The sequence below is a fragment of the Triplophysa rosa genome, linkage group LG21 (genome assembly GCF_024868665.1).
Source record: "Triplophysa rosa linkage group LG21, Trosa_1v2, whole genome shotgun sequence".
Lineage (NCBI taxonomy): Eukaryota > Metazoa > Chordata > Actinopteri > Cypriniformes > Nemacheilidae > Triplophysa > Triplophysa rosa.
Window position 1 is genome coordinate 3625125 of NC_079910.1, and position 22042 is coordinate 3647166.

The window sequence follows — 22042 nt, forward strand, 5'->3', positions numbered from 1 at the left end:
TCCACTTCTGCGTTGAGGTAGAAATCCACCCGAAATCAGCTGGCTGAGGGTTCACCAGTGGTCAGATGTGCCTCCTAACATGATGGTTGGAGAATGAACAGTATAGTCTTTGTCTGTAGACACTACCTTATTTCCCTAAATGTAATGTCAATGAGTATACATAACAAGTCACTCCCCAACTTTGAAAAAAAGTCTTATTCTCAGATGAGACAATGTTTGTTGTCCCCTTCAAAGTTTAAAGGAGACCTTCCCTTGAAAATTATCTAAGCCCAACCAGTACATTTCACACATCAACAATCTCTTTAAACAAACCAGAAAAAAACTTTGTATGAATGTTTACTTCAGATCGCCTTTCATGTGCTTCCCCCCAACACTGCACACTACTGCACGCCAAACCAACCTTAAACATATGCATTATTATAAATGCACACAGTATATATGCATACATCAAATGAATGATATATGCATGCACAAATGCATAATGCACAGTAAAAACAGGCCTAATTTTCTCGTTTGCTCTCGTTATATTGTGCTAACGTTACATTGTAACTTCCATGGCTCAGAAAACGTGCGCGGTCAGTTTACATATCCATCACAGCGATTACAATACAGACTCGCAGATCAATGCACTGTTAAATACAATAATACTATTATATCAAAACTCACTCGAACTTGTTGCATCGAAAAGGATCGTTCATAGACCCGCAGAGACGAAATAAGCTCTTCCGTCAAACAGCGGGGCTTTAATTTCACTCTGACATCGCTTTATCTCCACAGAAAGATGCATAATCTACTGCACCATCTCTGTACACATCACCGTCTTCTGTACATATAGCCTTGGCAAAGCAGAATTTGTGTTAATTAGCCCAAAAGTTTTTGCTGCTTGTCTGTTCCCTCTTGTCTGATTCAGCCATGGATTGCGCTTCCCATTCATTCACCTTTTAGTCGACATCCCACTGCACTTTCCGTTGCCACCGATAGAGGCGCTACAGCGCGGTTAGCACTTGTAAAAGTTTGGATAGGGCACCATCTTCCGGTTATTCTATGATTAAAATGCATGTAGGAAAAAATACAAAAAGCGTCTTCTTAAAATTAAAATAAATAGCTTTCGTGGATGCTAAATGTCTTTTTATTGAAATGTGGAGTATGCGCTCTTTGTGTCGTGTGTTTTCATTTATAAGTCAAGAAGAAACCAATGAGTGTTAGTGGTAGGGTTAAAGTGTTGGGCGTGCAATGCACTTTGCCCTTCAGTTTCCTTCAGAAATGAAAGTAAGTCTGAAGGGAACAAGAAGCGACAGACACAATGAAAGCGACGTATTTTGTTATAGTTTTATTGTTTTCAGACATAACATTAACGTCATGTTTTATCATTGAATCCCTTGTATGTGGTTCTGCTGCTGCTGTTGCTGTTGTTGGAGTTTGGTATGCATGGTCTCAGTGGGATAATGTATTGCATTTTGATCATAAACGTGAGAAAACCTCTTCGTTGCATATACTATGCTCAAACATTTACTGTTTTATCGGGTTCCTTTTTTCCAGAAATTTATTCCGGAAGTCCAGGGTTAATCTTTGATTTTTTCCAGGTTTGGAGAAGGATTTAAATGAGAATCTCTACGGCCAACACATCGTGTGGAAAGTTGTACAGAAAGCTGTATCGTCATTTATGACCGACAGTAACCCGAACAAACCGCTCGTGCTCTCGTTCCACGGGACAACAGGAGTGGGAAAAAACTACGTGTCTAAAATCATCGCAAGAAACATTTACAAACTAGGGGACAAGAGCGAACATTTTATCACGTTTATATCTGAACATCATTTTCCACACAAAGACAAAGTCGACATGTACAGTGTGAGTAAATAACGTTGCTTGTTCATACGTCTCCCCTTAACTATGTTGTAAATAATACTATATTATGCTATATAATTAACTGTCAATATTAAATCATATGTATGTTATATATATATATATATATATATATATATATATATAGAATAACAAAGCATAAATGTATTACATTACTACAATATTTTGAATAATTGCAACTTTTCATATATTGAAAAAATAAGCACTTGGTTTCAATATATTAAAATGTATTATTTAATATATTACATTATATTATTCAGTATATATATTTGTTTCATAAAGGTCAAATGTAATCAAATGTACTGTAGCCATTTTACAATTCAAATGAGTTATTCAAAAGTAGATTTTTGATCAAAATCTACTGGAATAACCCGTGGAGCCTGCATTTTCATCATAAACTCACATGACCCACACAGCATAAACCCTTGTACTACAACTAAAACTATTATACAGTTAATATAACATATTTTCACTCAGTACCACTATTTCAGTAAATCGAAACTGTAACTAAAATAGTCAATTTAAGTGCAGAGTCCTTGATATAATTGGCATTTGCATGTATTTTAGGCACAACTAAAGGAGAAGATTCATCAGCACGTATTACGTTTTCCTCGGACCATGTTTGTATTTGATGAAATGGACAAGATGAATCCACAGCTGGTCGAGACCGTCAAACCTTTTCTGGACTATGCGACACATGTAGATGGCGTGTCATTCCGCCATGCAATCTTCATTTTTCTCAGGTGATTCCCTTAGCTTATGGGATAAAGTATCTACACTGAACAAAAGTGTAAGCGTTTTTTATTTGTAGCAATGCAGGTGGCGATGTGATCAACAAAATAGCTCTGGATTTCTGGAAGGCAGGTAAAAACAGAGAAGAACTGCAGATGAACAGTAAGGAGATGGAGACTCAGATCCTTCGAAACATCTTCAATGATAAGAGCAGTAAGTATTAAAAAATGGTTGAAGTGTGCCTAGCCCTTAACACCTACTGTAAATCCTGAATACAGTATGTGGTATGTTTTTACATTTCATTTTTACATCCTTGTCAATACTCATTTTTAAAGAGTGTCTTTTGTGCAGGTGGATTTTGGCACTCCTCTCTAATAGATCGCCACCTGGTGGATCACTTTGTTCCTTTCCTGCCTCTGGAACTGAAGCATGTACGCCAGTGTGTTTTGACTGAAATGGCCAGTCTGAACATCTCTGTACATCATTACCCTGATCTGGCAGACACGGTGGCCAGAGAAATGCCCTTCTTCCCCTCAGATGAGAAAATCTTCTCTGTTAAAGGCTGCAAGTCAGTCAGACAGAAGCTAATGCTGTACGTTGATGACTAAGAGACTTTTCACTTTTGTTTACATACTGTACACGTGCCAGCACTTGACGACTCCTCCAGAGATTTATTCTTTAGATTTACTATCATTGTGTCTGATTATATTTAACCGATTATGCTGTGATAATATCTGCTTTTTACACTAATAGGCCTACAGTAAGTAATAGGGGCTGATGGAAATTATATTCTTCATTCCTTTGTGTCATGAATGATGAACGTTATTGAATGACAGTGAATGAGATTTTGACTTGAAATAAATGTCACCCTTATTTTTACTTTTGTTTTTGATGTTTTTAATTCGTTTTTGTGCTTCGTTGAAAAAAGTTACAACTTGAGTTCCATAAGAAGAAAATATTTAGGATCTGCATTTAACTAATGTTTTTAGTCTGTTTATGCTTTTGGGTCTATGATCTCTTAGTCCTGTAATATAACGTAGATTCACAAGTTCGCCTATGCAGATAATAACAATAGAGCAATGGTAGAAAATGGTATGCGTATTCACCCCCCCTGATCGGGCCGAGTGCACCCGACTGGGATCACTCCCCAAACCACCCCCGCCCCCCCGCACCCCGCGTTCCTGTGGGAGAAGCGGGCTCAAGGAGATGAGCCGGGGTGGTGGAGGGATGCTGAAAGCTGTAGCGAGAACGCAGGTAAGACAGCTTGTCTATTTATAGGAGAGCTCTATAGGGTAGATCATAGGAGAGCTGATAGGGTAGATAGATCAGGGTTGTAATTTCCACTGGGGACAGAGGGGGACATGTTCTCCTCACTTTTCAAAATCTTGTTCGTGTTCCCCTCACTTTTACATTTGTTTGTAATGATTTTTTAACCACACGCCGTCATCGCCACAGAGAAGTACTAGGACCGAGCAGCACACAGAGAGTCTGCCTGTGTCGACGCCTGCATCGCGTGGACACTAAATAGATCACTGGAAGATTGTTTTCAATCACGTGGTTTTGATTTATTCTAATTTGTTTTTACGAGGTCGTTGTTTCGGTAGGCTATGTTAAGCTGTTTACTTATAATGGACGTCTATGGGGAAGCAACGCGTTACGCGTGATTTATTACTTTTTTTTAATACGGCGCTATGGGCAGCTTTTCGCGCGGTTTTTACGGCGTTTGGAATCGCGACGCAAATACTGTTTAAAACGCCATCAAAATTGGCGTTCGGATATAAACGGGTTTAATCTATAGCGTAATTGTGACACCATCGCTTGCCATACGTGCGCACGTGAAACTATCGCGTGCGCACGCGAAAGTCTTCTGATTTTTTATTTTCGCCAACGTCCCTTCCACGGCTCCGTAGCATTTAAAAAAAATCCTTGTTTTAAATAGAGGCCTGCACAAATATGAACAAATAACTATTTCTGTATATGCACAGAATAAAATATATTCATAGGTCTCCAACACAAAAACCCCCAAAATAAGAGAACCTTAAGCACTAACAGCTATACTATATCCAATGTTACCTCAATTCACTTTAGAATACATCAGTCAAACACCTTCTTTTGTGCAGGTGGATTTTGGCACTCCTGTCTAATAGATCGTCATCTTCTAGTGGATCACTGTATAATACCTTTCCTGCCTCTGGAACTTGAGCATGTACGCCAGTGTGTTCTAGCTGAAATGACCAATCTGAACATCAGCGAAGATGATAATCATGATCTGGCTGACAAAGTGGTCGGAGAGATGCCCTTCTTCCCCCCCAGAGGAGAAAATCTTCTCTTACAAAGGATGCAAGTCAGTCAAGCAGAAGTTGTGCCTACATATTAAGCTCTTTTTGAAAAGATTTACTTGTTTTAGTTGTTGTGTTGTGTTGATGAATAGGGTCATTCTTCAATTGGGGTGGCAAATGAGAGGCAGAAACTGTAAAAATTCTTGATTTTCTAAAAATAAAATGTATTGCTATGCATTTAAAATGAGTTTAATATGATATATCCATTAAAATAGCTGCTTAATGACATTTTGATTTTTAAATAATTTTAATCAAACACTGGTGAACACACCATTTTTATTCATTTATTTACGATTTACTATAGAGTCTGTGGTGTTACAAAGAAAGTAACTCCACAGACAAATTAGCCTAAATCCACACTTTTCTAATGGAGGCTGCCATCATGATTTCAAGATCAGGGACAATTTGGAAATTTGATTAAGTATGTATTTATCAACATTTTGATTAAAATATGTCAAATCTGCAAGGTATCAAGATAACACAAAAGACACTAATAAAGTGCAACGCATGAAATTATCAGAAATGTAGCCAACTTTAAGAAAAATAATAAGAAGAATGTACTCACCATGCACCCCTCAGATCAACCAGCACCTGCATTGACCTGTACACAGGAAGTAGTCCAAATACTGTAGATTTCCCCCTTTTCTTAAAGGGACGACATCCATTGTTGTAACACCACAGACATAAATTTGGGGAAAACCACTTATTACAAAATGGACCAGCCACTAGTTTGCGCCTCCAAAAACTCATATTTGACTTAAACATGTGAAATTCTGTAAAGCTGGAAGGGAGTTTTACACACATCTAAGTGGATAATTTAGTCATTTAAAATCAGACTGCATAAACAAGGGATAATGTAGTAGAGCCTATTTTATGACCTGATCTGCTTTTTTCATATTTACCAGCTGGCAATCTGAAATATGGAAGTTCTTTTTGTGAGCTGTCATCTTGCTGGTCAAATGTTCAAACAAACACTTTAAAGTTAACCTGAAATACTGAGATGGTCTTCTTTTGAAATACATCTTCATGGTCTTCTTTTGTTTGCAATTATATAAGAAAAATTTTGGTCTGGTGGTCTTAGGCCCTGGGAAAAAGTCCTTGTTATAAGCAGCAAAAATGAATAAATAAATAAAATAAATAAACAACAATAATTACAATTTTCATAACCATTTTCATTTTATACAAAATTAGGAAAACACTAACTTTGCCAAAAGTATTTATTTCACAACATTGATATGTACTGTAGGCACGACTAAAGCAATGGATTAGTGGAAATGTATCGAGTTTTCCTCAGTCCATGTTTGTATTTGATAAAATGGACAAGATGAATCCACGTCTGGTTGAAACCATAAAGGCTTTTCTAGACTACACGGCCCGTGTAGATGGCGTGTCCTTCCACAAAGAAATCTTCCTTTTTCTCAGGTGATGACTTCGACCGGTAAGATTAAATCTACAGTATAAAAAAATTGTGATCAGAAGTCCGTGATGATCTCTTATTTGTAGCAAAGCAGGTGGAAATGTAATCGCCAATTTGGCTCTGGATTTCTGGAGAGAGGGTAAAGAAAGAGAAAAAATACAGATGAACAGCAAGGGAATGGAGACACAAATCTTTCAAAACATCTTCAATGATAAGAGTAGTATGTATTGTTTAGATATTATTCCACTGTATCTTGATCCTGAATATGTTGTAACATTTTACATTGCATTAAACTTGCTCCTGCATAAATAATTTCATTTGTATTTGACGTGACTTTTGTGCAGGTGGATTTTTGGCACTCAAGCATCATAGATCATCATCTGGTGGATCACTTTATACCTTTCCTGCCTCTGTAACTGAAGCATGTACGTCAGTGTGTCCTGGCTGAAATGGCCAGTCTGAGCATCACCGTTGATCATGATCTGGCAGACAGTGGAGTTTGACTTGAACTGCTTTTTTACTTTTGAATTTCTTTGTCCTTTTTACTTCTTGAGTTAATGCTTGGCGTTAAAAATAATTTCATTTATTTTGTGTCTAGCCTGTTTATCTTTTTGGGTTTATATTTCTCAGTTCTGTCTATTTTTTAAAAAGCATTTCATTTTGAACAAAAACCTGTTATGGTATAATATTTGCATTGTTTGCAAAAAAGTGTTATGTCAGAATACACCTTTTAATGCTAGTCTCTGCTCATCCAAATGTGTTCAAACAAACTTGAGACCTTGTATCCAATAATGCAAATTTTATTGCCAGTGTAAATAAAAATCATTACAGATGCCAGAGTCTTGCATCAGGAATACTTCACCTAAATAATACTTCTGTCTTCATTTATGCTCAAGAAAATGAGAAACATGACTTTGTGATGCTCCACCCAGCTGTGCTGTAGGTGCGGCTGTCAAACTTCATTCTTGAAAAGTCATGAAACGTTTACAGTACTATTGGACTTTCTCATTACAAAATCAACTGAGAAAAACAGCACACGGATGCAACGTTTACAATGAAATCAGAAAAAATACTTGTGTTGTTTGTTCTGTTACCTATTGTAACAGTAGAGACAGGAGTCTTTGACTTTTTCAGTGGGATTTTTGACAACGACAAATTACGACCTTTTAATTCTACAGGTAAGCAAAACTAAATTAAGTTTAATTCGTGATATATTTAAGTCAGTGATTGATAAATTTGCTCTATATGTCATTACCCAATGTTTTTATTGTCAGACTTTGAGAAAGATCTAAGGATGTCTCTATATGGGCAGAACATTGCATTGAATACGATACTGAAAGCTGTGACCTGGCTTATGAAAGATCCAGATCCACCAAAACCGCTAGTGCTTTCCTTACATGGACCAACAGGAGTGGGAAAAACTTACATCACGAAAATCATTGCGAGGAATATTTATGAAATGGGGGAAAATAGCAAACATGTCCACACATTAATAGCCACATATCACTTTGCACACATAATCGAATTTCCAAAGCATGAGGCAAGCATGCTCATTATATTTTCTGATTTTTACATCATTATTGTTGTTTATATCCTATATTTATTTTTTGCTAGTAGTATAAATCAGTCAGTCATGCTGAATGTGAATGGAAAGCATATACAAAGCTGCAAAGTTGCAAGAAGGTCAAGAACAAAGTTTAGCTCAAGTGAGTAATGTGAATAATAGTGCTCACAAGATGTTTAGATAGCAGCCTTGCTTGAAATTAGTGAGACTTGGACCTGGAAACTTTACGTCTGCTTATGTCAAGTGGGTTCTGTTACCTTGCATGGATTATGGGATTGTAATGACATATACAGTATAATTTGGTGATTTTGTATATGCAGGCTCAACTTAAAGCATGGATTTATGGAAATGTTTCAAGTTTTCCACGCTCCATTTTTATATTTGATGAAATGGACAAGATGAACCCACATCTAATAGAGACTATCAAACCTTTTCTGGACTATATGCTCCATGTGGATAGAGTGTCATTCAACCATGCAATCTTCCTTTTTCTCAGGTGATGCACTTAACGTATGGATTTCATCTTATTAGTGATCAAGATTTAATCAAAATGGAATACTACTTACTGCATTCTTAACTGCATATTATATACACTTTTGCACACTGCTATATTATTATTACTATGTTGCCTACTCAGTTGTTTTTAATGTGTTTAAGTTACATATTGTTAGAAAATCAGAAACAGGTGAAACACAACATAATAGTATAATATATTGCAACATTCATCTATTGTAAATTATTCCCATTTCCATTTTTTTTTTCAAAAGGATTTTCCATTTATCATCAGTAGTGCTGTTGAAACTGTTAGAAGTACAGCAATGAAAGACTGATCCAGTCCATAATAAACAATGTTATCTCTAGTCAAGCAGGTGCGAATATGATTAACGAGGTTGCTCTGGATTCCTGGAGAAAAGGTAAAGAAAGAGACCAGATGAACACACAGAGAATGGAGACTCTACTTTATCAAGGAATCTTCAATGATAAGAACAGTATGTTTTCAAACATATTGCATTTCAATTTATTCAAAATAGTTCTTATTAGCAACCCTTGTTCTTAACAATATTTATCACTAAATCAGAAATAACTCATTTCGGCTTATACACACAAAATGCTAAATATTCACCAGTCCATTTCCAAGTTAAGTACAAACTAACATTAGGAACATTAGGCACTTACAGCTATTCTATTTTTTCTTTTTAATTAATTAACTGGTTGTTCCGCAGGTGGATTTTGGCACTCCTCTCTAATAGATGAGCACCTGGTGGATCACTTTGTTCCTTTCCTGCCTCTGGAACGGAAGCATCTAAAGCAGTGTGTTCTGGCTGAAATGACCAGTCTGAACATCACTCATGATTATGATGTGATGGACAGCGTGCTCAAAGACATGCCCTTCTTCCCCCCAGAGGAGGAAGCCTTTTCTCTTAAAGGCTGCAAGACACTCCATAATAAGTTGGGGCTACATATGAAGCTCTAGAAGAAAATATTTTGGCAGCTATGTAAATTTTCTTAATAATTGTGTCATTTTGTTGCTGAATAAAGATATAATGCCACAAATGGCACCATCATAAACTTTTGAGTTGTGTTGTCTGTGAAGGTCTTGTTAAGAAATGCAGAAAATATTTTGGTGCAAAGGTTAAAATAGACACCATAATACCGTCTGCAAATCTAGAATGTTTGTGTACACACACGCACACACACACACACACACACACACACACACACACACACACACACACACATGTCTGGTTTATTATCTCCGTGGGAACAGTCAGGCGTTTTTTTTTTAATACTGTACAAACTGTATATTCTATCCCCTATCCCTAACCCTACCCCTAAACCTAAAGATCATAGAACACGTTTTGCATTTTTAGATTTAAAAAAATATTGTTCTGTACAATTTATAAGCTTTTTTGCCCATGGGGACCTCAATTTTGGTCCCCATGGTGACACGAGTCCCCATTTGTTGGTGTGCGTTCAGGTTTAGGTCCCCACCGGGATATACAAACATGAACACACACACACACACACACACTTAGGAAGAGGGTTATTACAAAAACACTTTGTTGGTTTACATTATTAACACATTAGAACCATATGGTGCAACCATTTAAAACAACAGAATATTCTTAAGTGAACTTTTTTCAAAATAAATAACTAAATGAGTATAGTTATAACAAAATAAGTAACTACATACATTTTGAGCCTAAGGTGGGAATGTGCTCTAGGCATTTATGCTTTCAGTCTTAAAGTCAAGAAAAAACAACGAGTGTCACTAGTAGGGCGTGTTTAGGGAGGGCACAATGAAGTTGTCTCTTCGTTCACTCCAGAAACCATACCTGCAGTCAAAAGGAAACACTGCAAGTAACCCTGACACAATGAAAGCGGCATATCTTGTTATAGTTTTGTTGTTGTCTGACATAACTTTAACATCAGGGGATGATCCCAATTATATCCTTCTGGGTGGTTCTGGGGTTGTTCTTGGAGTGATTATGTTGGCAGTGTTTCAACGGCTGGAAATGTTATTGCCTTTTGATCCTAAACGTGAGCAAACCTTTTTTATACACTATCTTACAGTTTGTTTAAACATGGCTTTATTGTTTTCCCAAACTTTATTTATCAAGTATGAACTAAAATTAGAAAACCGCAAACATTATCATTGCTTTTCCCCAGGTTTGCATAGAGATTTAAATCAAAATCTTTACGGGCAGCACATCGTGTCAGATGTTGTACTGAACGCTGTATCATCATTTATTTGTAGAAATAAGCCGACCAAACAGCTCGCGCTCTCGTTCCACGGGACCACAGGAGTGGGAAAAAACCACGTGGCAAAAATCATCGCTAGAAACATTTATCAAAAAGGAGAGCACAGCAAACATTATATCACTTTTATATCAGGGCATCATTTTCCACTCAAGGACCAAGTGGACATGTACAGTGTAAGTAAATTCAACATGATTATAAATGATTTATATGATTTATACATGATGTATAAATTCAACATGATTTTTCAGAAGTGGGTAGCCTGCTGTTGCAAGGGTTTGACATTTTTAAATGAGTATTGTCTGCATTAATGGGAATTGAAAGAGCATGAACATATGAAATGTTTTCGCTCATTACAATTCAACTGATGTCGTTGTAAGATTTCATCACAGACAAATGTACGATTGATCATGTTTAGAGAAAGAAGACGGTCTTTCTGTATAGACATACTTGAATAACCTGTAAAGCAAGTGTCATAAGCGAATGCTCTGCATACCCAAACCATTTGAAATTGCAGGACTTTCTGAGTAATAACATAATTCTATATCATAACATCCTTGTTTTTTGTTTAACATAAAGCTTATGCAACAAAATATTTATTTGCAAATCTAAGTTACAGAGGGCTTCAGGTGAGCGGCTTTTCTCAGCAGCTTTGGGGCTTGCACTATATTGATATGGATTGTCATTATTGTTGTGCATTTTCTTTGGTTTGTTGGCAGGCAGATCATTTCATGAGCAAGGAAAACTGCACACCCGAGCTAACAGGCAGTCTGCAAATTATGGTTAACTTAAATAAATAATAATACTCGATTAGTTTGAGTATCGACATCTGTGTCTGGTTCGCAATTGGAAGTTATCCAAAAACATCTCAGTAGCTAGTTGTACATTTAAGTAGAGTCTTCCTGACCTTTATGTGTATATCTAGGAACAACTAAAGAAGCAGATCGGGTATCAAATATCAAGTTTTCCTCTGACTATGTTTGTATTTGATGAAATGGACAAGATGAATCCACAGCTGGCCGAAGCAATAAAACCTTTTCTGAACTTCGTACCTTATGTAAATGAAGTGTCATACCACAGAGCAATCTTCATTTTTCTCAGGTGATTCCCTCAAATGGTGTGAATAAATATCAGCACTGCATAATACTGTGACCAAGATACCCTTTTTATTTGTAGCAATGCAGGAGGGAATGTGATCACCAGCACTGCTGTAGACTTCTTGAGTGCAGGGAAAAGCAGAGAAGAAATACAGATGAACAGCAAAGGAATGGATGCTCAGATCCATCAAAGCATATTCAGTTATGAGAGCAGTATGTAGAAAAACACTGCCAAAGTAGCCTTTAGCAGATATCTTTTTTTGTTGTACAAAGTATGAAAAATGTAAGCGATCTTTTTTATTTTACAGGTGGATTTTGGCAGCTGGTTGATCACTTTGTTCCTTTTCTGCCTCTGGAACGGAAACACGTACGGCAATGTGTTCTAGCTGAAATGGCCAGTCTGAAGATCAGTGTACATCATCACCCTGATCTGGCAGACAAAGTGGTCAGAGAGATGCCCTTCTTCCCCCCGGAGGAGAAATTCTTCTCTATTAAAGGCTGCAAGTCAGTCAGACAGAAGTTGATGCTGCACATCAATGAAATGAACATCATTGAATGACAGTGGAACAAACTTCACGTTTCATATTTTATAGAGATACTTCTTGAGATAAAAAGCTATATTAAAGGTTTTCATTTCTCTTTTGTCTCTGTGTATTTTGTTTCAATAATCCTCAGTCCTGCAAAATTAGCAGTTTCCCACCTAAAACACCAGAGGATAAAGCACACATAATGCTTTTTAAAAGCTTTTTGTAAGACACTGACAAAAATCTTTTAAAGAACGTTTCATCAGACGAGTGCACCTGGACTGGAGTTAACTTCAGGCCTGTACGTGTTTGTTTATCGGTCTGGCTAGTGTCTAATAATATTACTATATATATTTTGTTTAATTTAAGTTCATATTAATTTATATGATCATTTTATTGTATAATAATTGCATTAAATAAACGATTTGTTGAATGGGTCCTGTAGTTTTGTGCCATTTAAAGAAACCGTGCGGGACATATCTAGCGGTTGAGCTTGGTATCGCAGTCTAAATTCAAAAGATTGGAGAGGCAAGTTTAGCCAAGTAACGGTCTCGGTTTCTTTTGTTGTTATCAGAAATAATCTACAGGCACTCTTTTGTTTGCGAATGTGTACTGGAAGTTAAGGGCAGTCCACGAACGTGCGCATGCTCGTAACATTTGTTTCTGTTGTTGCTTTGAAATCGTCTACAAGAAAATTATTTTCAATTTAAATATTTATTTGCTAAACAAGTGTTTTGCTTTTGAATGACCATCAATGAGAAAAGGTGTTGTTTTCCTCATAAAGATATAGGTAGGCCCAGAGCCATTGAGAGAGAGAGAGTTCGCGTGTCACGTGATTCATGGAGCCTTTAGATAGTTCCAGGAAGTTATGTTTTCTCTTTAAATGCTTTATTTCTTAAATTTGTTATTCATTAAATGACTTGCGTCTTTAAATGGGTTAAAAGTTTACCTCAGTTGGTCTGTTTAGCCGCACCTCCATGCGTTACTAACTTCCGGGAACTGTTGAGAGCCTCCATGAACCGCCATTGCTGTGAAAAACGGTTCAATTGGAGTCAACGGAGTTGTCGCAACTCTCTCTCTCAATAGCTCTGATGAGGTCTACTTCCTTTCATTAGCGTCACAAAGACACACCCCCTTTGCAGTCAAATCATTAACCACACCCACTGTGTCTATATTTGCTCATTCTACAGCACTAGTTTGAGACTTTGTATTATAACTTATCAGTGTAACTTAAAAAAGAAAATAATGTCTTTTGCTCAAGAATATGGATATAGAAGCCCCATCCAGTTTTACTGCAGGTAGTCTTAACTTAACCTGGCAAAGACTGAACTTCTCATCTTCCCAGTCACTTCATCACAGCACCAGTTTACCATTCAACTAAAATCAGACCACCTTGAAACAGTGTGATCATGCAGGTTTGCACCGCACAACACCAGGAAGACAGAGCATGCAACACGGCTTCTTGTGCAGAACTGGATTGAAACGCTGTCTGGCCAGTCTTTCAACCTGTGCTTTCAAACCTTTGCAAACGAAAATGCAATGAGTCCAATTCAATGAGTCCAAAGCACGTTACACTTATATTTAGGACTTTCATTTACCTAATGTGTTTAGTCTGTTTATGCTTGTCCTGTAATATAACGTAGCTTAATGATTCCCATCTAGGGTGCAGAAAACAAATTGTCCAGGGAACATCAATTTCATTTTTTCAAAGTATAACAAACTGAGAAATACTGTACCGTAGGCTTTTGACATTCAAGGTCATTGTGCTATAAAAACATCCTAAGAGTGCCAGAACATGTCTAAACAAACAAACTGTCTTTATATGCAGCAGCAATGTTTCTATGCAGTAATGCAAATTTTATTGGCAGTGATTCAAGATAAGTTTTTTTGAAACATGGAAACGAGACTGACTTATCTAAAGAACCTTTATAAAAACTGCAAAATCTGCCGCAGGTACATGGACCAGCAGAAATGGGAAAACGTTTTACCAAGATCAGTAGATAGATTTTTAAATTAGAGAAAAGAGCAAATATATCACAGTTATAGCCTCAATATTTAGATAGATGAAAAATATTTTTTCAATTCATTCAGATCACCTTTCTGCAATATCCAACTGCACTTCCTTCTCTCCGCCGCTAGAGGCGCCACAATAAAGATGATGGATGGTTGGATCTTCATTCATTCATTCATTCATTCACGAAATCAGAGTTGAGGTTACCACAAGAGCTCATGTATGGAGTTATATTGCGGACTATATTAAAAAGGAATTGCAAAGTGCATTTGCAAATGCGTTTTCTATTTGTTCGTGTCAAAATTGTGACATAATTCAAACGCAATTGCAAACCGTTTTCATTTGCATTTACGCGAACGTACAATGTCTGCCAAATTTCAAAAGGAAAAGCAAAGTCTATTTGCAAATGAATTACCCGTGTCTTACGAGTTACGACCCTGCCAAATTTAAATCGCAATAGCAATTCCCCATATGCCATTTCACTTCCTCTGGTGTCGCGTATTAAGCCTGCCAAAACTCAAATGAAATCGCAAATCCCTTTGCATTTGCGTTTCCTCCGACTTGTACAGAATCCTGTCAATCAATGGCGGGGGTGGGCTTATTCAATGGGGCGTGTTTGTATCGGGAGGTGACGTCATTCACCGTCGCAGTGGTGTCAGTCAGTCCAACGCTAAGGTGACACTGGTTGTGGCTAAAAGGGTTTCAGCTACAGCTAAAAGCCAAAATAACAATAATGGAACAAATGAGGATCAGATGCAAAGTTTCATATAGAGAAAATCTTTACAATGAATCACAATTGCGGTACTTAACAAGTATAATTTAAAGAAGTTCAACGGGCTCGATAAACAGATGAACACAAACAGTGGTCTGGTGATCTCAATGAGCTACCAATAAAAGTCATATTGAAGCCGTGTGGATTCATCATAATTACATGAATTTCTTAGGTTGGTGCATCAGCTGATGGGCTCATTTACTGCACATGTTGTTGAAAAGGCTGTTCGGAAATTAAATTTTAAATACAGCAACAACTCCATCCAGTAATTTGTAGATGACAGCTACTTCTGTGTCCAGCAAACTCACTAAAACACTGGAGCACAAGTTTGTCTTTGTCTCACTATGTTATGATACACAAATAAAGAGATGTAGAATTCACGTACTTTTGTAATTTATTATTAACTTGTTATACTGTATGCATAATGAACAACAATGATAATGCAGGATGCTGTTTATTCATACAAAGTGAACATGTTTTGTTATGGTTTACAACACGTATTAATCATGATGCAAAATACGGTCACAGTGTTGTCAAGAAATGTCATGTCCTCGCTTTGACTTCGGAGTACTGTGAAAACGAATATCATAAACAAACATGTTTAGAGGAATGTTGCAGAAGGTGATGATTATCCATCCTGCACCGAAGTTTCACATGCTACGTGATGCCGCTCTGAGCCCAGAGTTCCAGCGCGAGTTATTTCCAAACAAAAAACCTGAAAACTGCACTGTTGTAACTTCACTCCTCATGTGTTTAGCTGTATCACATGTACAGTATGTATCTACTTAAGTTCCAGTCGACGGTGAAGGATGTCACTTCCCGATACAAACACGCCCCATTGAATAAGCCCACCCCCGCCATTGATTGACAGGTTTCTGTACAAGTCGGAGGAAACGCAAATGCAAAGGGATTTGCGATTTCATTTGAGTTTTGGCAGGCTTAATACGCGACACCAGAGGAAGTGAAATGGCATATGGGGAATTGCTATTTCGATTTAAATTTGGCAGGGTCGTATCTCGTAAGACACAGGTCATTCATTTGCAAATAGACTTTGCTTTTCCTTTTGAAATTTGGCAGACATTGTACGTTCGTGTAAATGCAAATGCAAACGGTTTGCAATTGCGTTTGAATTATGTCACAATTTTGACACGACAAATAGAAAACGCATTTGCAAATGCAGTTTGCAATTCCTTTTTAATATAGTCCGCAATATAACTCCATACTCATGTCTGAATTTTCCCAATTGTTTGCATGGAGCGTCACCTGCTGGTTAGACATGCGTATAAAAACACACGAGAAGCTTAATTACAAAATAAACACATGATTAGCAAACAAAACAAAGCTGATCAGAGGTCCCCGACAGAAAATATTCACGTTTTAAATCTAACAAGTATGTGTAGCCTACCTAAAATGTAAAAATTGTAGGCTACGTGTTGTGTAATGGGTCAAGAACACAGGGGGCTTCAGATTGTGATGGTGCTTTAGTGTCCTCAATATTACACAAAAGCTATAAGATATTTTGTTTACATTAACACAGAACAATGTGACCGTGGCAACCATTTTAAACATTCACAAGTTACCTTATTTTTAAGCATTTTTAAGGTAGCTATGCCTATTGATACAAAGGTGGGGAAAATAGCCTAGTGCGTTTTATTGAATGTGTGTTTTGCATTTAATTGTAGGAAACCATTCATTAGGGCGATACATATGTTTAGGGAGGAGACTACACTGAGAGGAGGTTATTTTTCAATAAGTTCTATTCAGAAACGAAACCGAAGGAGCCTGGAAGTAACAACCACCATGAAAGCGTCCTATTTTGTAATAGTTTTATTGCTTTTTTCCGACGTAACATTAACGTCAGGTTTTATTGATGTCGTTGTAGGTGTTACCGCGTATATCTACACATTGTTTAAAGGGGATAATTTATTGCCTTTTGATCCTGCACGTGAGTAAACTCTTTTCTCTTTTCCATACATTATCATACACTTAAACATTTATTTGTCATGCGTTTACAGCATTTGTTTTCACATGTAGTGTATATTCTAAAACTACACACACTATATTTTTATATATTTTTTTCAGGTTTCGAGAAAGATTTAAATGAGAATCTCTACGGGCAGCACATCGTGTCGAAAGTTGTACTGAAAGCTGTATCATCATTTATGACCGACAGTAACCCGAACAAACCGCTCGTGCTCTCGTTCCACGGGACAACAGGAGTGGGAAAGAACCACGTGGCTAAAATCATCGCAAGAAACATTTACGAGAAAGGAGACCAGAGCAGCCATTACATCACTTTTATATCAGAGCACCATTTCCCACACAAAGACATGGTTGACATGTACAGTGTAAGTAAATGATCAGTATATTTTTGAAGACATACTTAAATGTTTTTAATTACATATAAACGCTACAGAGCAAATGCACAAAAAATAGCAGAACAGTAAATACAAACATGTAACCATGGAAACAAACAAACGTAAGCCTACAGTAGTACAATCATAGATGAGAATAATAGTATGTCATTGTTCATTGAAATAATAATATGTATATTTAGGCACAACTAAAGCAATGGATTAGTGGAAATGTATCGAGTTTTCCTCAGTCCATGTTTGTATTTGATGAAATGGACAAGATGAATCCACGTCTGGTTGAAACCATAAAGGCTTTTCTAGACTACACGGCCCGTGTAGATGGCGTGTCCTTCCGCAAAGCAATCTTCATTTTTCTCAGGTGATGCCCTCAACCGGTGAGATTAAATACCTACATTATAAAAACTTTGATCAGAAGTCCATGATGATCTCTTTGTATTTATAGCAACGCAGGTGGAAATGTGATCGCCAACTTGGCTCTGGATTTCTGGAGAGAGGGTAAAGAAAGAGAAGAAATACAGATGAACAGCAAGGGAATGGAGACACAAATCTTTCAAAACATCTTCAATGATAAGAGTAGTATGTATTGTTTAGATATTATTCCACTGTATCTTGATCCTGAATATGTTGTAACATTTTACATTGCATTAAACTTGCTCCTGCATAAATAATTTCATTTGTATTTGACGTGACTTTTGTGCAGGTGGATTTTGGCACTCAAGCATCATAGATCATCATCTGGTGGATCACTTTATACCTTTCCTGCCTCTGGAACTGAAGCATGTACGTCAGTGTGTCCTGGCTGAAATGGCCAGTCTGAGCATCACCGTTGATCATGATCTGGCAGAGTCAGTGGTCAGAGAGATGCCCTTCTTCCCCCCAGAGGTGACGATCTTCTCTGTTAAAGGCTGCAAGTCAGTCAGACAGAAGTTGTTGCTGTACATTGGTTAATAAATGAAAAAGACCATAATTGACATTCATGTGCCAGCCAGTAGAAGACACCCTGATCAATGATTTGATTCCTCAGAGTTACTGTGATTGTGTGATAAATGATAATGCTGTGGTAATCTCTGGACTGTTACAGATCATTGGGTGACAGTGGAGTTTGACTTGAACTGCTTTTTTACTTGTGCATTTTTAAATTCTTTGTCTTTTTGTACCTCTTGAGTTAAAGCTTGACCCCATGTAAGAAGAAAAAATATATATTTTGTGTCTAGCCTATTCAGCTTTGGGTTTTATTTCTCACTTCAATAAAAATATGTTATTTTAAAAGCATTTCATTCTCAGCATTGACCTTGCTGTGTCTGTCTCTGCTCATCGAAATTTGTTCAAACAAACTTGAGATTTGTATCCAGTTATACACATTTTATTGTGAGTGTAAATAAAAATCATGAGTCTTGCTCAGCTGTAGGTATAGTTCAGCAATAACTCACATAAATAAAACTTCTGTCTTCATTAATGCTCAAGGATATGGGAAACATGACTCTGTGATGCTCATCAATGCAAGCATGCACAGTACCATCAGACTTTCTCACTACAAATGCAACTTTGAGAAAAACAGCACAGGGTAACTTTTGAACAACAATGAAATCAGTGAAAATATTTGTGTTGTTTCTTCTGTTACCTATTGTAGAGACGGGAGCCTTTGACTTTTTTAGTGGGTTTTTTGACAGTGACAATTTACGACTGTTTGATTCTAATGGTAAGCAAAACTAAATTAAGTTTAATTTGTGATATTTGCTTGATACACACTGTCTGTATGGCACTTATCAATTTAAATATTTTCAGAGTTTAAGGAAGATCTAAGGAAGTCTCTATATGGGCAGCACATCGCGTTGGAAACAATAGTGAAATCAGTGACCTGGTTTATGAAAGATCCAAATCCACCAAAACCGCTGGTCCTTTCTTTACATGGACCAACAGGAGTGGGAAAAAGTTATGTCACTGAGATCATCGCAAGAAATATTTATCAAATGGGGGAAAGGAGCAAACATGTCCACACATTCATAGCCACAAATCACTTCTCATACTATTATTTGGAACAGGATGAAGTAAGTAGTTGTTGTCATTTTTACTGCTTTTTTTTATTAGTGTTAGTGTCAAGTGTTCTATCTTCCCTGTAGATTGCTGTGGAACTACATTTATGTACATTTCCCCTAGCCCCTTTTATTAATACCTTTTTCTATGATAAATATAGACATCCTGGTTATTATAGGTTTACATACACTTGGTTTTTAATGTTCCCTTCTTGAGCTTTAGAAAATGGTTGCAATGTTTTGTAATAGTTGTGTATGATTCTCTTAATTGTCCTCAGTGTAAAAATGTAAATCTTAACATCATACAGTCATATCATCATACAGGAAAGGTGTTAATACTGCAGAAGATGCTGAAAAAGCAAAGAATGTGCAAGACCTGGAGAATTTTTCATCCACAGTGGGCAGTTTAACTAACAGATTTTGCAAGGCATGTGTATACTTATGACCCCAACTTTATGTATGCAGGCTCAACTTATTAAACAGTGGATTCATGGAAATGTATCAAGTTTTCCACGCTCCATGTTTATATTTGATCGAATGGACATGATAAGCTCACATCTGATCAACACCATAAAACCTTTTCTGGACTACATTCCCCATATAGATGGAGTGTCATTCCGTAATGCAATCTTTATTTTTCTCAGGTGATTCCCATAACTTACAAGATTGTTCCTCAGATTTCCCTTAAACCGTAAATCCACCTGTATGAACTATACTAAATTGTATTTTCCATGTAAGATTAAGTGATGTTACATTTAAAATTTCTACACCCATCAAAATTGTACCATTAGTCAAAGATAAGATCTTTTTTACAGCAATGCAGGTGGGAGTGCAATTACCAATTTGACTGTAGATTTCTGGAGAAAAGGTAAAAACAGAGAAGAGCTACAGAAGAGTAAGGAAATGGAGACTCAAATTTATCAAGACATCTTCAATAATAAAGACAGTATGTATTAAAACATTGCTTTGGAATGTATTTAGAAATTGTTTTTATGAACCAATTTTTAGCAGAATTCAACATTCATTAGTCTAATCCAAACCCAAGAACAAACTAAACTTTTTATTACATTGATTAACTCTAAACTCTAGAAAATTATGCACTTAATATTTTTTTGGGGGGGTATTTAACCCAATACAAGAACACATTAACTGAAACACTATCTGTTCTACAGGTGGATTTTGGCACTCTTGTCTAATAGATCGTCATCTAGTGGATCACTTTGTTCCTTTCCTACCTCTGGAACGGAAGCATGTTCGCCAGTGTGTTTTGGCTGAAATGGTTATACTAAACATGACTTCAAATCATTATCTGATAGACAAAGTGCTCATGGAGATGCCCTTCTTCCCCCAACATGAGGAAATCTTCTCTGTTAGAGGCTGCCATGCACTTAAACACAATTTGATGCTGTACAAATATAAAAAAGATATTTTTTAAAGTACTTTACATTTGGAGTCATATTGCTGTCGACATATACATCAGATCCACATCCATCTACATGGCTATACATAGTGTCCTTATATAGACATTCCTGAATAGCCTCTTCAACCTGAGCTGCATTCACATCATAAACTTAAAAATGTCATTATTTAAAAGAGTCATTATTTATGAATTTAAAAAATGTCTTATTTGTAACATAAGGAATATTAACCAATACGTTTTTTAAAGGTTTTTAGTTAGTTTTGGGTCCAAATTCCTCAGTGCTGGCATACAGCCTAGATAAGAGATTTCCAAATAGAGTAAAGACAAAATGATCAAATATACTGTACACCTTAAAGGCACCAAATCATTTCAAAGCCAAATTCATAAACGGAATTTTCATGATTTTGAAAGCATTTGAAAAGTTACTAACAAAGATCTAACATAATAAAATATTTGCATCTACATGTTACAATTTTTTCTCTGAATGCACAGCTACATTTGAATGGCCATTAAAAGGGAAAGATGTTTAGTGTTCTGTTGGACTTTAAAGGCAGTCCTGCATGTTCATAAATTTGAAGAGACAATTTGCTCAAAAGTAATATAAGGTTTTATTTATCAGATGTAAAAAGTACGTAACAAAGCTTTGGGTTGTCAGACGACCTCCAAAAAGCCAACAACAACAACAACCCAGATCATTTCCTGACATGTATATTTATACAGTATGTGACGTCGTTCAATCTTCAGGGGGTGTTCCTTCTATTAGCCAATCTTTATACACCTCGTCCTCCTGACTCCGTCTCTCCGTCACCAGTTTCTGTAAAACATTTTTCTGCAACACTTCTCTTTGCTAATTTTAGGAAGTGCCCCCCGTTTCATATCGCAAGACAACATGTCAAAATACTTTCAATAAAAAACACTCAATCATCTAATACTTTGATTATGCAGCATTGTTTCTTAATCCTATGGTTCAATAAAACACATCAAAACTCATGATTATACTTAAAATGTATGCAATGGATTAATTCATAACTCTGTGTGTGTGTTAGTTGGTTAGACTCGTCAAAACGAGCTGTGATGATTCTGCACGTACACACAGTCAACTTCCTCTCCTGCGGTTAAGCCAGTTCCTGTTTT

The 22042-nt window shown here is 36.7% G+C and overlaps 5 protein-coding genes across 7 annotated transcripts; all 5 read left to right on the forward strand.

Moving 5' to 3' along the window:
* Nucleotides 1-1089: 1089 nt before the first annotated feature.
* Nucleotides 1090-3461, forward strand: LOC130545154 (torsin-1A-like). The gene is made up of 5 exons (XM_057319517.1): nucleotides 1090-1469; nucleotides 1584-1849; nucleotides 2432-2607; nucleotides 2676-2809; nucleotides 2948-3461. Exons 1-5 carry the CDS (start codon nucleotides 1304-1306, stop codon nucleotides 3202-3204), a joined length of 999 nt encoding a protein of 332 aa, XP_057175500.1. The 5' UTR covers nucleotides 1090-1303; the 3' UTR covers nucleotides 3205-3461.
* Nucleotides 3462-7335: 3874 nt separating this feature from the next.
* On the forward strand, nucleotides 7336-9474 carry LOC130545197 (torsin-1A-like). 2 transcript variants are annotated; one of them, XM_057319577.1, is made up of 5 exons: nucleotides 7336-7530; nucleotides 7627-7892; nucleotides 8237-8412; nucleotides 8778-8905; nucleotides 9140-9474. In XM_057319577.1, the coding sequence occupies exons 1-5, from the start codon at nucleotides 7407-7409 to the stop codon at nucleotides 9388-9390; spliced, it is 945 nt and encodes a 314-aa protein (XP_057175560.1). In that variant the 5' UTR covers nucleotides 7336-7406; the 3' UTR covers nucleotides 9391-9474. The 2 variants fall into 2 exon arrangements, with proteins under 2 accessions (XP_057175560.1, XP_057175561.1); XM_057319578.1 differs by having other exon boundaries at nucleotides 7627-7793.
* Nucleotides 9475-10270: 796 nt separating this feature from the next.
* Nucleotides 10271-12383, forward strand: LOC130545233 (torsin-1A-like). Of its 2 annotated transcripts, XM_057319645.1 has the most exons (5): nucleotides 10271-10457; nucleotides 10587-10852; nucleotides 11602-11777; nucleotides 11853-11986; nucleotides 12082-12383. In XM_057319645.1, exons 1-5 carry the CDS (start codon nucleotides 10292-10294, stop codon nucleotides 12330-12332), a joined length of 993 nt encoding a protein of 330 aa, XP_057175628.1. In that variant the 5' UTR covers nucleotides 10271-10291; the 3' UTR covers nucleotides 12333-12383. The 2 variants fall into 2 exon arrangements, with proteins under 2 accessions (XP_057175628.1, XP_057175629.1); XM_057319646.1 differs by lacking the exon at nucleotides 11602-11777 and having other exon boundaries at nucleotides 10675-10852.
* A 4437-nt stretch (nucleotides 12384-16820) lies between these two features.
* On the forward strand, nucleotides 16821-18727 carry LOC130545144 (torsin-1A-like). Its single transcript, XM_057319505.1, has 5 exons — nucleotides 16821-17025; nucleotides 17163-17428; nucleotides 17638-17813; nucleotides 17898-18031; nucleotides 18156-18727. Exons 1-5 carry the CDS (start codon nucleotides 16881-16883, stop codon nucleotides 18401-18403), a joined length of 969 nt encoding a protein of 322 aa, XP_057175488.1. The 5' UTR covers nucleotides 16821-16880; the 3' UTR covers nucleotides 18404-18727.
* Nucleotides 18728-18960: 233 nt separating this feature from the next.
* On the forward strand, nucleotides 18961-21358 carry LOC130545310 (torsin-1A-like). The gene is made up of 6 exons (XM_057319745.1): nucleotides 18961-18967; nucleotides 19086-19154; nucleotides 19241-19503; nucleotides 19954-20132; nucleotides 20304-20434; nucleotides 20661-21358. The coding sequence occupies exons 1-6, from the start codon at nucleotides 18961-18963 to the stop codon at nucleotides 20921-20923; spliced, it is 912 nt and encodes a 303-aa protein (XP_057175728.1). The 3' UTR covers nucleotides 20924-21358.
* Nucleotides 21359-22042: the final 684 nt, after the last annotated feature.

Excerpts from the sequence above, each read along its gene's own strand:
- LOC130545233 (XM_057319645.1), top strand. The coding sequence starts at position 10,292 with ATGAAAGCGGCATATCTTGTTATAGTTTTGTTGTTGTCTGACATAACT. Across the intron at positions 11,778-11,852 it reads GCAATCTTCATTTTTCTCAG|CAATGCAGGAGGGAATGTGA; the intron begins GTGATTCCCTCA and ends TTTTATTTGTAG. Across the intron at positions 11,987-12,081 it reads CATATTCAGTTATGAGAGCA|GTGGATTTTGGCAGCTGGTT; the intron begins GTATGTAGAAAA and ends TTTATTTTACAG.
- LOC130545144 (XM_057319505.1), top strand. The coding sequence starts at position 16,881 with ATGAAAGCGTCCTATTTTGTAATAGTTTTATTGCTTTTTTCCGACGTA. Across the intron at positions 17,429-17,637 it reads ACATGGTTGACATGTACAGT|GCACAACTAAAGCAATGGAT; the intron begins GTAAGTAAATGA and ends ATGTATATTTAG. Across the intron at positions 18,032-18,155 it reads CATCTTCAATGATAAGAGTA|GTGGATTTTGGCACTCAAGC; the intron begins GTATGTATTGTT and ends ACTTTTGTGCAG.
- LOC130545310 (XM_057319745.1), top strand. Across the intron at positions 19,155-19,240 it reads ACGACTGTTTGATTCTAATG|AGTTTAAGGAAGATCTAAGG; the intron begins GTAAGCAAAACT and ends AAATATTTTCAG. Across the intron at positions 19,504-19,953 it reads ATTATTTGGAACAGGATGAA|GCTCAACTTATTAAACAGTG; the intron begins GTAAGTAGTTGT and ends TTATGTATGCAG.
- LOC130545197 (XM_057319577.1), top strand. The coding sequence starts at position 7,407 with ATGAAATCAGAAAAAATACTTGTGTTGTTTGTTCTGTTACCTATTGTA. Across the intron at positions 7,893-8,236 it reads TCGAATTTCCAAAGCATGAG|GCTCAACTTAAAGCATGGAT; the intron begins GCAAGCATGCTC and ends TTGTATATGCAG. Across the intron at positions 8,906-9,139 it reads AATCTTCAATGATAAGAACA|GTGGATTTTGGCACTCCTCT; the intron begins GTATGTTTTCAA and ends GTTGTTCCGCAG.
- LOC130545154 (XM_057319517.1), top strand. The coding sequence starts at position 1,304 with ATGAAAGCGACGTATTTTGTTATAGTTTTATTGTTTTCAGACATAACA. Across the intron at positions 2,608-2,675 it reads GCAATCTTCATTTTTCTCAG|CAATGCAGGTGGCGATGTGA; the intron begins GTGATTCCCTTA and ends TTTTATTTGTAG. Across the intron at positions 2,810-2,947 it reads CATCTTCAATGATAAGAGCA|GTGGATTTTGGCACTCCTCT; the intron begins GTAAGTATTAAA and ends TCTTTTGTGCAG.